A 15,327-nucleotide genomic window follows, 5' to 3' on the forward strand; every position below is an offset into this window, starting at 1 on the left:
AAGCAACTGTGTCAATTAACTTTTGGTGCACAGATTTTTGTAAGGTGTACATGTCTGTCTGGGCAACTATATTTGATGTATGGAATTATTGTAAGGTGTACATGTCTGTCTGGTAGGGTTTATCTGACCTTTAACTCATTGTCATGGATCATTGATAATGTTTTTTTTTTATATGATACTTGTAGTAAAACCATTATCTTTATGAGTTTCAACATGAAATCAATGTACGTCAGTAAATCAGGCTAGACATTTCATTGCACTCTTGTGTTAATTTTTAAGCCAAATGTGTAACAACACATGGTGGTGATCATTTCTATAACGTTTTATTTAAATTGATCTTTCAGCTCCCAAGAAATTACATGACAAAAATTGTTTGTAGAATAATAATAATAATAATGATAAAGAAACATAGAATAATAATAATGAGAAAAGAAACATAGAATAATTATAATGTTAAAGAAACATAGAATAATAATAATGTTAAAGAAACATAGAATAATAAAAATGATAAAGAAACATAGAATAATAATAATGTTAAAGAAACATAGAATAATAATAATGATAAAGAAACATAGAATGATAATTTATCATCTGACTTTCATTGGGGTTACATATTAAAGGCATATCAAGCTAAGGAATCAGAGCTATTTGTGGATAGAGGATCCTTATATTAAAGTTTTTAAAGAAATTTAAATAAATTAGATATGATACTCAAGTTTTGTGATGCCAGACATGTACAAATGTTGTATCAAATTTATCTTTTTTACAGGTTCTTGGGAAAGGCAAATTTGTTGAACAGTTCTGAAAAATCATGTGAAGGAGCAATATCTTTTCATGTTTTAGAATTTGTTACTCTTAAAAACATCTTGGCTGATGACCCAATCTGCAACAAATGCAGCTGAAATAAATAATTTGACAAAAAGAATTAATAAAAAAAATAATTTTAAATAGTGTTAAGTACCATTAGATCCAAAACTTACATAAAAAAGATAAATTTATAATCATCTTCAAGAATCATTTATGGCTGAGACCGTCACTAAAAATAAAAATTGGATAGGTGTAAGATGGTTGTAAAGTTACCTTTGTTGACATTGAAGTAGGCAACAATACCGGCTCTTTAAAAGCCTCTAGTTTTTGTATTCTCACTTCCAAAAATGTTCAATGGGTCTGGATTTATACTTATCAGGACTCAGGAATTAATGATTAATTTTTAGGGGTCCAGGAAAGAAGGATTCAGCGTTTATTTTTCTGGGAATTCGTGATGACACCCCCTTCATACCAATCCCACCTAATGCACACACACATTACAATCACTGATATTGACATATATGAGTTACATTGAATGTAGTATAATACTTTATTACATGTGCAACATATTTTTAATTGACACCATTTCAATTAAGACTTTCTGCATATATTAGATCCTCTCATTTTCTTCATTGCTTTTTCTTTATCATCAGAGGGCTTTATGGGTAAGAAATATCACAACACAAATGTATATAATTATATATTTTCAAATTTTATTTCATTATATTCAATATTATTGGGTGTAGACCATTGTTGTTTATGGCATCATGTGAATGTTAGTTAGATTTACAGCTGACAGAATAGCTAAGCAACCAAATAAGAAAGACTTAGTCCATTTATAAGTAATATACAGAAAAACAGGAAATTTTTTTTACAAAATTTCCTTCTAGATACTAGCTTATGATCATAAACAAGCTTCTGTCCAAGTATGGTACAAATCCAGGATAGTTTAAGAAAGTTATTAAAATTTGAAAAACTTTAACCACAGAGTGAATGTAATGTTAACTGGCAGAAAAACTAAGTCTATGTATGAGTAAAATACAGATAAACAGGATTTTTTTTAACAAAATTTACTTCTGGATACTATCTTATGATCATAAACAAGCTTCTGTCCAAGTTTGGTAGAAATCCAGGATAGTTTAAGAAAGTTATTGAAATTTGAAAAACTTTAACCACAGAGTGAATATTTGTTGACGCCGCCGCCGACAGAATGTAGGATCGCTATGTCTCGCTTTTGCGACAAAACTCATCATCGGATATTTAATCTCGGTGTATTAAACTTGCCCTTCCGGCTATTTCTGTTAATCTGTTGGTTCAAAATGACAACATATTCACACCTGTAATAGCGTACGTTAGAGGCTTAATTGCCCTCAGGTAAAATAAACGAATTGTTTTACAAAATGCTCATCTATTCGAGAAATAAACAATGCCTTTCCGAAATAACAGACACATTCTATTCACACAGACTTTGCGTTGAAATGAAATTATTAGAAGGTAAATAAAAATGAAAAATATTTTCAGTTCAATATCAGTAAATAGTTTGTCTTCAATGTCTTCAATAAATATTTCCAAAAAATCACAACTATTAATAGATGAAATCAAATCGCAAATATGAACCATAATATTTTTTATTTAATCAATGCAAAACGTAGCGCGTGTGTTCATTTTCTTTCATTCTTCTTTTGTGGTTACTAGCTACAAGAAACGGTCATCTGCACGCTTTTAATTACGGAAAAATTCGATAAGCCATTAAGACTTTAACTGATTTTAATATTTCCCAGCATTCACTAAATCAGTTAAATCGTCACAACCCAATGACGTATGTCAGTCAAAAAAGTTACAAATACTTGATTTTCTCCGTTATTAGAGGGAATATAAATTTAAAACTTTGTGAATGTGTTTTTTATGTTATGAGGAACATATTTAGATTATAAGTCAAAAATCACGGATTTTCCCTCTAAGTTTTCATAATTTTGTCAGTTTATGAATTATTATAAGCAATAGGTCAATTATATTTGGTTTTGTCAGTTTATCAGATACTATAAGCAATAGGTCAACTATGTTTGGTGTATGGAATGATTGCAAGGTGAACATGTCTGTCTTGCAGGGTTCACATGATCTTGACCTCATTTTCATGGTTCATTGGTCAATGATAATCTTTTGTGCTTTGGTCTCTTTTCCAGGTACTATAAGTAATAGGACCACTATATGTGGTGTATGGAATGTTTGAAAGTTATACATGTCTGTCTGGCATGGTTCATTATATCTTGGCCTCATTTCCATGTCTCATGGATAATGTTAAGTGTATGTGATACTTGTATTAAAACTTTCTTAATATAGATTTTCAATTATAAGTACAGCAGGCCAGACATTTCAGCATGTCCACTCTTGTTTTACTGTTAAATTGACCCACTTTTTATAGTCAACATTACACTTTTACACTTATAGTAGCAATGGGACTTAGTGTTTTGCAGTTAACATTTACAGACAATCTGGGATTAGATTTTTTACATGATAAATTTGTAAACCTTCATGGACTGTTATGAAACTTGGACAGAAGCTAATCTTCAACTATAAGAAATAGCATCTAAAGATAGAGTTTTATTTTTTTTTAATTCTGTATTTTACTGATATAAGGACTCACTTTTTACAGTCAAAATTAAACTTTTACAATGACAACAACACTCACAGGTGAGACATAGGGTTTTGTAGAACCCTTTACAAATTTTTTTAGAGTTCCTCACAAATAGGTGCTCACAATTACACCTAGCTTTTGTCATAATTAACATATGCAAATCACAGGATTAGGATGGTAAGAATTATTTTTTTTCACTGCTCTTACTTCATATTAATAACCTTTCACTATGACCTAAAATGCTTTACCTTATACCAGTTGATCCGTTTGTAGAGGTCAGTTCAAGCTGCACTTTGTTTAAACACTATAGCAATTGGTATTGTGAAAGGACAAAGCTTTTTGAATACGCACAGAAATTAAAAAATCCATGCAGTACTACTTACCTGTGTATATTTAACTATATCTTTAAGTTGTAATCATAAAAGAATCTAAATGCATAGGATTGGAAGATTCTTAATATAACCGTTAGAAACATTCTAATCCGTAAGATTTTCTTTTCCCATGCTGATTCTCTATATGAATCTTGCATCACTAAAAACAAATAAGAATTTGTTCCTTAAATCTTACACCTTTAGTCAAGCAGCTTACAAAAAATTTAAATTTCATTCATTATTAACATGATGTAAAATTCTAGATATGGTCTACACTCAGATTTTAATTTTTTTGTTATTCATTTTATATTATTTAGTGGCTTTTGCACATATTAATCACATATGTTTGCTGTATATGCAAACATATGATATTTTAATGTTTAAATTCTTTTAACCCAAGTTTGTTTCCATTTATACAACATCTTCAAATCAGTGATGTGGCGTAAAGCAATCACCAATCAATCAATCAATCAATCAATCAATCAAATAAGTGGTTTCAAAGCAATCTTCAAAAATCAATTTGAATTCAGATTTCTAATGATGTCAATATTTTAATGATTTTTTGTTGTTTTAACCATGTTTTGAAACAGTATAGAAGTAATACAAATCCTTTTGATCAAGCATCACCATTCTTGAACAATTGTTTAGTAGGACAGCTGATACCAATGACACTTTCCAAGCCTTTGAATATTTGATCTAATGTCAAAATCATTTCATAATTGACTGTATTTTAGTATTGTTATTTCTTCAATAATATATTGCCACTGAACATTAAGCTAGCAACAATCATTCAAACAATTAATTACATATTCCTGATGATTGAAATAAAAACGATTTTTAACAGGGTTTTCCAATAGCGATCTCATGATTTTGTAAGTGTACCTGCTGATTGTTATTCCAGCAACTTGTGTCATGTTCACGAAAATTAGTAACATATTTTTATATTGTGGCTAAAGTTTAAAACTGAAACAATTTGGCAAAGTCAGTAAAATTGTAATACTTATAAAATATATTATAATACTTACTAATATGGGTTTTTGTCAATAAATTGGCTAATTTGTGTTATCATACTAGTTAGTCTGTAGTTGTATAATCAACTTCCTACTTTACCATATATCATTCAAACAAAATTTATATTTCATGTTGCTGTAATTCAATATTTCTTAATATGCCATTTGACTATTGAAATTGAAAGTATTCATAGTGTTGTATAAATGATGATTAAAGCAGGATCTTGAGTCATAGTTCTAATTGCAAACTGTTTTAGCTTTTGATTCACACTTTTTCAGAATTCGACTTTGATGGATTTGGTGTTGATGCTTGCCGCAGTATGGTAGCCATGCACGATGTATCCTTTCCCAAGACATGAAAATATTTTTTTTTTTTTTTTAAATTGTTGAGTAATCATGTTACTTATTCCTGTAGATTTGTGCATAGATTATTTCATGATATTAATGATAAATTAGCTTTTGTCAATTAGACCCATAAAAATGTATATGCGTTGAGGGTTTCCCTCTTTCCTAATTGCTGTGCTTACCATTACCATTTCATGTGGAATTTGGGTGAAAAACTTCTAATTTGATAATGTCAATGTTGTCCTATATAGTCTATATTTATAAATAATCATTGCCATCATTGGTATGACAAAAGGGTAAATTGTAGAATATACTATAAAAAAAATCTGTTTGAAAAAAGCACTTACCTGTAATCCACTAATCCTGGTATTATTGACCACAAAAACACATGTACAAGTAAAACATTACTAAAGAATATCATATCAAATAATTGTAATTCTAAATCAATGTTATTTATTAGATGCTTAGGGAATGAAGGAGGGTCATTGGGGCCTTTAGTCTTTCTATTTTCCTTGACAAACTGAAGGGTGATTTATCTGGAAAACTAGGATTTGATGAATTCAAGACACTTTGGACAGATCTCAGAAAATGGAAGGTATGTTTGTAATTATTCCTATTTTTAGAGATCAATAGATTTTCGTCCTCCTTGTGACACGTTACGTGGGAACATAGAAATACCAAGCATCCGTCCAGTATGCTTAGCGCTCTCACATGTAGAATTCTTGCCAGATTTTTATGAAACTAATAGCGAAGGTTTATATCAGCAATGTCTTGGACGAGTTAAAATATTAGTGCTGATCAACTATTTTTAAAAGAATTATGTTAATTATTTCGAAAATTGCATTGTAAGAGTTCTCATGTGTACAATGCTTGCCTGATTTTTATCATATTAATATCAAAGGTTTATGTTAGCAATTTCTCGGAGAAGTTTGAAAATCAGTGCAAATCAATTTTTTTTAAAGAGTTCTGGAAATATTGATTATATGGAAAATTGCATTGAAAGTGTGTTACATATACTATTCTTGAAAGATTTTTATCAAATGACATCCAAGTTGAAAACCAGTGCTGATCAACTAATGATGCCCCTGCCTTAGGCAACACAGGCATTAAGTGTTACCCTTGACCGTCTTTCTGTCTTTCCACCCTTCTGTTCATCCAATGTTCGTTTCTGCAGTCTAACTTAAGTTTTACTCATGCAAATTTTATGAAACTCATATACAATGCTTAGAATGAACACTCACAGAGTTCGAAATCCGGACAGTGAGTCACTTACTGTTCATGAGTAATGATCTTTATTACTTGGAAAATTGCTAATTTTTTCGTTTCCACACTTTTAAGTTTTCCTCATCCAAATTTTATAAAACTCATACACACTGATAAGAACCAAATTCGTGTCCTCACAAGCATTTTTAACCGGATTTTGTAAAAAAAAAAATCGGTTATTAATTTGGTAATATACGGCGGACGGGCAGGAGGGCGGCTGCCAAACAGTGTCCGTTCATTAACATGAAAACGCTTTGACGAAATATTTGCAAATTTAGATATGTAGTTTCCTGTGACTAAATGAAGATCAAGTTCAGTTTTCACGATTTTAGCTTTTCTCGTTGTTGAGTTATAGCCCTTTCCCAAGAATTTAATTTTTGATGAAATACTTAATAATTACTCCATTTCTGTTGAAAGGGAAATAATTCATTTTTAAAAGATTTTTAAAAGACATTGTATCAAATGAAAGAAAAAATATTTGGAACTATTAATTATATTTGATTATAATTTGAAAATAGATATACATTGTGTTACATCATATCTAATTTTAGTGGTTGAATCATATCTAATTTTAGAGAACTATGTTTGCTTTATTAGTTAAACAATTTCTGTTCAAAGGGAAATAACTCAAACTTGTTCCATGAACCAGTAATGATAATATTAAGTATATGGATTCTGTTCAGTTAATTTTAGTCATTAGTTGTCAAAATTTCTTTATCACTATTTTTTTTTAAGTCATGTGTGTTATGAAGGTTGATGTCACAGTTGATATGTGGTATTTTATTTTTGTTGTGTGTGTTAATGTTTAATTTTTAGATGATCCTGTTTGGGGTTCAGATTTGCAAATATCTATTTTCATTATTAATTAGATAACAATCTATTTTAGAAATTCGAACACAATCCAAATTCAGAGCTGTTTTAAGCTTAGATGTTGTGTTCATACTTGCTCAACTGTTCAGGGTTCGAGCTCTGCAGGAAAAATCCAGTTTGCTGTCACTCCACAGCCTCTTGTAAAAGAGTTATGCCTCTCCTAAATAATAATTATATTGATAATTGCATTGTCTTCATTTCTGCAAGATATTTATAAAAGTTTTAAAGAACCCCCCCAAAAAAAAGGTTTTTTAAGTTATAGCTCTTGGACAAATAAAATATGTGCAACACGAGAGACATTGGAACTCTGTTTTTTATGCCCCACCTAGGGGCATTATGTTTTTCGGTCTGTGCGTCCGTTCGTTCGTCAGTCAGATCGTTCATCCATCCGTCTGTCCCATTTTTATACGACCGCAAAAAAATTTTTGTGGTCGTATATTGGTATGACGTTGGCGTCGTCGTCGTCGTTGTCGTCCGTCGTCCGGTGTCGTCGTCCGAATACACATTAGTTTTCGCACTCTAACTTTAGTTTAAGTGAATGGATCTCATTGAAATTTTACCATAAGGTTCAATACCACAAAAGGAAGGTGGGGATTGATTTTGGGGGTTATGGTACTAACAGTTAAGGAATTAGGGGCCAAAAGGGGCCAAAAATAAGCATTTTTGTAACTTCCAGACATAACTTGTGTGTAAGTGTATGGATCTCTCTGACATTGTACCACAAGGTTCCATATCACAAAGGGAATGCTGGGATTGATTTTGGGGGTAATTGTCTCCAAATTTTAGGAATTAGGGGCCAAAAAGGGGCAAAAAACAAGCATTTTTCTAGTTTCATGACAATAACTTGTTTGTAAGTGTATGGATCTTTATGAAATTGTACTACAAGGTTCCATATCACAAAGGGAATACTGGGATTGATTTTTGGGGTAATTTCCTCCAAATATTAGGAATTAGGGGCCAAAAAGGGGCAAAAAACAAGCATTTTTCTAGTTTCATGACAATAACTTGTTTGTAAGTGTATGGAGGATCTTTATGAAATTGTACTACAAGGTTCCATATCACAAAGGGAAGGCTGGGATTGATTTTGGGGGTTTTCCCTCAAAATTTTAGTAATTAGGGGCCATAAAAGGACAAAAAAAACATGCATTTTTCTAGTTTCAGGACAATAACTTGTGTGTAAGTGTATGGATCTTCATGAAATTGTACTGCAAGGTTCCATATCACAAAGGGAAAGCTGGAATTGAGTTTGGGGGTAATTGCCCTAAACGTTTAGGAATTTGGGGCCAAAAAGGGGCCAAAAAACAAGCATTTTTCTAGTTTCCAGACAATAACTTGTGTTCAAGTGTATGAATCTCTCTGAAATTGTACTGCAAGGTACCATACCACAAAGGGAAAGCTGGGATTGAGTTTGGGGGCGATGAATCATAAGGGGGTTCAAAAAATTTGGGGGGGGGGGATTTTTTTTTTTCTTTAACATTTTCCATTTTAAATTGGTTATTTCTGATTTATATATAAAAGCAAATAATAATGATATGGTTTGAATAGGCATACATGTGAACCTCCCGACGGGAGTACAATAATCCCGTTTTCAGGGTTCTCCTCCCCCCCTCCCGTTGAAAAAATCCCGTGTATGAAATTTTTCATGAATGAAAAATTTCTGCCCAACATAACATCTCAGGCATCTGGTGTAACTGACATTACCTGAAGTTATATTTTACCTGTAAATCAATTAACATGCATAATTATATGGCTTCACTTGTCAGCTTGGGTGTCAAACATACTGGTAAGCAACGATTTTTACCTCAGGCTAACTGCCGTTGTGTAACAAAAACTGTGTATTTATTGGGTTACTTCCCTTGATTTATCCTATTTTAAGTTACTTTCCTTTTGATAATGAAAATTTTTAAAAGAATATAAATAAAATATAAATTGAACAAATAATCATAAAAGGATGGTTATTGAATGATTTTAAATGTCTTAGGACAAATAAAAAAATAATAATTTGAAAATTATTTGAGGATTCTATACTTCCTTTTAAGGCTTAAATTGAAATTTATATAATAACTATGACCCTAACTTTACAGATAGAATGAATTTCTGAGTTTGCAAATAAAAACTATTTGCAAGAGAAAAAAAAAAAAAATAAAAACTATTTGCAGACAGCTAAACAAATGTTCTGGTTGCAATGATTGTTTTATAGAATATGAAGTAAAAAATTTAAAGAACATACTGGAAAAAAACAATGTTAGATTGAACATGTAGAATATAAAGATGGAGAAACTTTATAAGTACAAGGGTACTATAAACATAATAAATTGGTTGGAAAGTTGAAGAAAACACACTTTAAAAGACCATTTTTACAGCACACGGTTACATTTACAACAAAATTAATGTCGATTAAAAACCTCCTGATCTGAGTCCTAATCTCCTGACCAAAATTTCCCAATCTCCTGATCTGAGTTTCACAGTCCATCACATGTATGAATAGGTAAATTGAAAATTTTTAAGTTCTTAGACCACTTTCATTCTGTGTCAGAAACCTATGCTGTGTCAAATATTTAATTACAATCCAAATTCAGTGCTGTATCAAGCTTGAATGTTGTGTCCATACTTGCCCCAACTGTTCAGGGTTCGACCTCTGCGGTCGTATCAAGCTGCGCCCCAGCGGAGCATTTTATTGGTTAAAGTTTTTGGTCAAGGTAGTTTTTGATGAAGATGAAGTCCAATCAACTTGAAACATAGTACACATGTTCCCTATGATATGATCTTTCTAATTTTAATGCCAAATTAGAGTTTTGACCCCAATTTCATGATCCACTGAACATAGAAAATGATAGTGCGAGTGGGGAATCTGTGTACTTTGGACTCATTCTTGTGGTTAAAGTTTTTGGTCAAGGTAGTTTTTAGCTCACTTGGCCCAAAGGGCCAAGTGAGCTTTTCTCATCACTTGGCATCCGTGGTCAGTCATCGTCGTTAACTTTTTACATTTTGAACTTCTTCTAGAGAACCACTGAATGGAATGAAACCAAACATGACAGGAATGTTCCTTATGAGGTGCTGACCAAGTGTTGTTACTTTGTAGCAAATCCATCAACCAAGATGGCTGCCAATGGGAACTTAGTTTAACAAAGGACCCTATGAGAAATATATACAAATGTCTTCTTCTAGAAAACCGCTTAATGGATTGAAACCAAACATGGTATGAATGTTTCTTTTGAGGTGCTGACCAAGAGTTGTAACTTTGTAAGCGATCAATCATCCAAGATGGCCGCCAGCGGGGACTTAGTTTAACATAGGACCCTATGGGAAATACATACAATTGTTTTCTTTTAGAGAAACAATGAATGGAATGAAACCAAACATGGCATGAATGTTCTTAATGAGGTGCTGACCAAGTGTTGTTACTTTGTAGCCAATCAATCATTCAAAATGGCTGCCAGCGGGGAACTTAGTTTAACAAAGGACTCTATGTGAAATACATACAAAAGTCTTCTTTTGAAGAACCACTGAATGGAATGAAACCAAACATGGCTTGAATTTTCCTTATGAGGTGTTGTTACTTTGTAGCAAATCCATCATCCAAGATGGCTGCCAGCAGGGGACTTAGTTTAACATAAGACCCTATGGGAAATACATCACAAATGCTTCATCTAGAGGTGCACTGAATGGAATGAAACCAAACATGGCATAAATATTCCTTATGAGGTGCTGATGAAGTGTTGCTACTTTGTTGCCGATTTACAGTTCAAGATAGCCACCAGGATTTTTGTCGAGCCTGCGACTTTTGTCGCAGAAAGCTCGACATAGGGATAGCGATCCGGCGGCGGCGGCGTTAGCTAACTTCTTAAAAGCTTTATATTTTAGAAGATGGAAGACCTGGATGCTTCATACTTTGTATATGGATGCCTCATGTTACGAAGTTTCCGTCAGTCACATGTCCAATGTCCTTGACCTCATTTTCATGGTTCAGTGACTACTTGAAAAAAAAGTTCAGATTTTTTGTAATGTTAAATTCTCTCTTATTATAAGTAATAGGATAACTATATTTGGTATGTGCGTACCTTGCAAGGTCCTCATGCCCGTCAGACAGTTTTCACTTGACCTCGACCTCATTTCATGGATCAGTGAACAAGGTTAAGTTTTCGTGGTCAAGTCCATATCTCAGATACTATAAGCAATAGGTCTAGTATATTCGGTGTATGGAAGAACTGTAAGGTGTACATGTCAAACTGGCAGGTGTCATCTGACCTTGACCTCATTTTCATGGTTCAGTGGTTATAGTTAAGTTTTTGTGTTTTGGTCTGTTTTTCTTATACTGTATGCAATATGTCTACTATATTTGGTTTATGGAATGATTGTAAGGTGTACATGTCTAGCTGGCAGGTGTCATCTGACCTTGACCTCATTTTCATGGTTCAGTGGTCAAAGTTAAGTTTTTGAGTTTTGGTCTTTCTTTCTAATACTGCATGCAATAGGTCAGCTATATTTGGTGTATGGAATGATTGTAAGGTGTACATGTCTAGCTGGCAGGTGTCATCTTACCTTGACCTCATTTTCATGGTTCAGTGGTCAAAGTTAAGTTTTGAGTTTTGGTTTTTTTTTCTAATACTATATGCAATAGTTCAACTATATTTGGTGTATGGAAATATTTTATGATCTATATGTCAGTCACGCAGGTTTTATTTGACCTTGACCTCATTTTCAAGGTTCATTGCTCAGTGTTAAGTTTTTGTGTTTTGGTCTGTTTTTCTTAAACTATAAGCAATAGGTCAACTATATTTGTTGTATGGAAGAATTGTTAGCTGTACATGCCTGCCTAGCATGGTTCATCTGACCTTGACCTCATTTTCATGGTTCATTGGTCAATGTTTAGTTTACTTGGTTAATGTTAAGTTTATGTGACAGTTGTAATAAAGCTTTATATTTAGGACTATCAACATAATATCAATGATTAGTAAAGAAGGCGAGACATTTCAGCGTGTGCACTCTTGTTTATTAAATTACGGGGCGAATATCAAACCAAATTTGACCTAAATCATTATTAGGGTATCTGTTATGATTTTAATCTATTTTTACATGATTTCCAAAAGTTGAATCAGGTGAGCGACACAGGCTATTGAGAGCCTCTAGTTGATGAAGTTGAAGTCCAGTCAATTTGAAAATTAGTACACATGTTCCCTATGATATGATCTTTCTAATTTTATTGCCAAATTAGAGTTTTGACCCCAATTTCACGGTCCACTGAACATAGAAAATGACAGTGCAAGTGGGGCATCCATGTACTATGGACACATTCTTGTTTTTTTACATATCTTCTTGATTTTTTCTTTTACTGACCCACACCTGTCTATTTGTATACTATTGTAATAATCTGCAATCAGCAGTATTATAATTATCAGTCATGAGAGTTGGGCAGGTTCTCACTAGAAATTAAAGAGTGATCATATCACTGATCTCTTAATGATATCCTTACGTTAAACTTTTAAGATAACTGAGCTGTTGTTAAAGTACTGGTTATTTTATTGCTTTTGCAGTCATGAGATATTTTGTAAACAGCATTTTATTTATCTTTTCAGGGTGTATTTAAAGAGTTTGACAAAGACAGCAGTGGAAAACTCAGCTCCTATGAATTAAGATCTGCCTTACATGCTAGTGGTAAATTAATTAAAAGGGAATTTAAATTTACAGAATTTTCTTAATGCATCTGAACAAAAAGGTCCAGTAAGCTTTTTTTGTCAATCCTTGTTCATCAGTTGATGTTATAAAAAGATCTTTTCCAAGGACTCAATTGTGGCTGTTGTTGAATAAAAAAAAAGCATAACCAAGAAGACATGTTTGACTATTTGATTTCAGCATGAATAGCAATAATAAAGGACATGATTCACTATTGGCTAAATATGACCTTGAATTTCAACTTAATCATAAAACATCTAAAAGACCACAACTTGTTTCTTAAGGATGTACTTAGGTGAAATTTTAAAAATCTAGAATTTAAAATTGATACTATAAGTCGGAAGAGAATTAGTTAAGGAACAAAATAAGCTAAAAATATTGATAGGTTCTGGAGCTACTTTTTGAGATATTTATTTTTTATGCCCCTACCGTAGCGGAGGGATCATTAAGTTTTACCCTTGTCCGTCCGTATGTATGTCCGTACGTCCCAAAGTTGGTTTTCGTTCTCTAATTTTAGTTTGCCTCAACCAAATGTTATGAAAATTATACACAATGCTTATTACAACAAAATACAGATCAAGTTTGACTTTTGGTGGTGTCACTTTTACTGTTCTAGAGTTATGCCCCTTTACAAAAGGAAAAATTGCTGAATTTTTTGTTTCTGTTATCAAACATAAGTTTGCCTCAACCAAATGTTATGATGAAACTTATACACAATACTTATTACTACAAAACTCAGATCAGTAACAAATTTGGGTACTGTCACTTATACCGTTCTTCGGTTATGTCCCTTTATAACTTTATATGATATGCAAGCGGGGGCATCATCTGGACACATTCCCCATTTATTTTTAAATGGCAGAAAAAGGCTGACACAGACTTTTACCTTCTATTTGCATTGGTATTATTTGGGTCTCAAATCGAAAGAAAAGAAATCTAGAATCTGCTTAAATTTTGGTAAATGACCTTTTTTAACCTATTAAAGTCTTATCTGAATAGAAAAATGGGTGTTATTGGGCAATTTTTTTATCCTGTATCGTAGGAAAAAACCAAGGAGTTTGAACATCTGACAAAAATTCCTATACCTGACTTAAGTACATCCTTAAGTTGATCAATTTCAAAAACCTTATTGCTCAGTAAAATGAATTTCCACTTTAGAGTACTAGTACATTAAAGGCTCCTAAGTTAGGACATTTTGAATATATTGTCAAAATACCGTGATTTTGTCCGTTTTTTAGCTCACCTGGCCCAAAAAGGCCAAGTGAGCTTTTCTCATCACTTGGCGTCCGTCGTCCGTTATCTTTAACAAAAATCTCCTCTGAGACAACTGGGCCAAATAAAACCAAACTTGGCCTCAATCATCCTTAGGGTATATAGTTAATTAGCTGTATCCGATGACCCCGCCCATCAACCAAGATGGCTGCCATGGCTGAAAATAGAATATGGGGGTCAAATGCAGTTTTTCGCTTATATCTCTGAAACTAAAGCATTTAGAGCAAATCTGACATGTGTAAAAATGTCATCAGGTCAAGATCTATCTGACTTGAAATTTTCAGATGCATCAGTCAACTCATTGTTGGGTTGCTGCCCCTGAATTGGTAATGTTAAGGAAATTTTGCAGTTTTTGGTTATTATCATGAAAATTATAATAGAGAGAGATAAACTGTAAACAGCAAAATTGTTCAGCAAAGTAAGATCTACAAATAAGTCAAGCATGACCAAAATTGTCAATTGACCCCATAAGGAGTTATTGCCCTTTAAAGTCAATTTTTAACCGGATTTTCAAAGTAAAATCGGTTATTGATTTGGGGATGAACGGGGGGCGGGCTAGCTGCTGCCAAACAGTGTCTGTTCTTTGACATGAACACGCTTTGAAGAAATTTTTTCAAATTTAGATATGTTGTTTCCTGTGACTAAATGAAGGTCAAGTTCAATTTTCACTATTTTAGCTTTTCTTGTTAGACAGTTATAGCCCTTTTCCAAAAATTCAATTTTTGATGAATTAATCCTTTTCTGTACGAAGGGAAATAACTCATTTTTAAAAAGATTTTTAAAAGACATTGTATTAATGATAAATGACATTTTGGATTTTTTTTCTTCTTTTCTTTGGTAAATTGTTTGAACAATTTTGTGGTAGGTTTATTTCTTATTCTGTATAAACTAATTGTCTGAGTGTGTGTTAATTTTAAATTTTACTTGATCCTGTTCCCAGATTTGCAAATTCATTAGATAATAATTTATTTGTATTAAAGGATATATTTCATTACATTACATTGTGTAGATAAAGTTGTAGAATTTCATAGATAAGTTGCAGATCTTTATTAGTTTGTTACAAATGAAAGAAAAAATATTG

The 15,327-nt window shown here is 32.4% G+C and overlaps 1 protein-coding gene across 7 annotated transcripts in view; it reads left to right on the top strand.

Moving 5' to 3' along the window:
- Positions 1-15,327, top strand: part of LOC127698935 (calpain-9-like) — a 234,628-nt gene that overhangs the window by 124,584 nt on the left and 94,717 nt on the right. For 6 of the 7 annotated variants that reach the window (XM_052202688.1, XM_052202691.1, XM_052202692.1 and 3 more), the window contains 4 exons: positions 1,461-1,472; positions 5,103-5,161; positions 5,695-5,763; positions 12,878-12,956. In XM_052202688.1, the coding sequence (XP_052058648.1) occupies positions 1,461-1,472; positions 5,103-5,161; positions 5,695-5,763; positions 12,878-12,956 (219 nt within the window). The remainder of the gene's footprint in view (positions 1-1,460; positions 1,473-5,102; positions 5,162-5,694; positions 5,764-12,877; positions 12,957-15,327) is intronic. The other variant, XM_052202689.1, reaches the window with a different exon arrangement.

Source organism: Mytilus californianus, unplaced genomic scaffold (assembly GCF_021869535.1).
Source record: "Mytilus californianus isolate M0D057914Y unplaced genomic scaffold, xbMytCali1.0.p SCAF_4, whole genome shotgun sequence".
Classification (NCBI taxonomy): domain Eukaryota; kingdom Metazoa; phylum Mollusca; class Bivalvia; order Mytilida; family Mytilidae; genus Mytilus; species Mytilus californianus.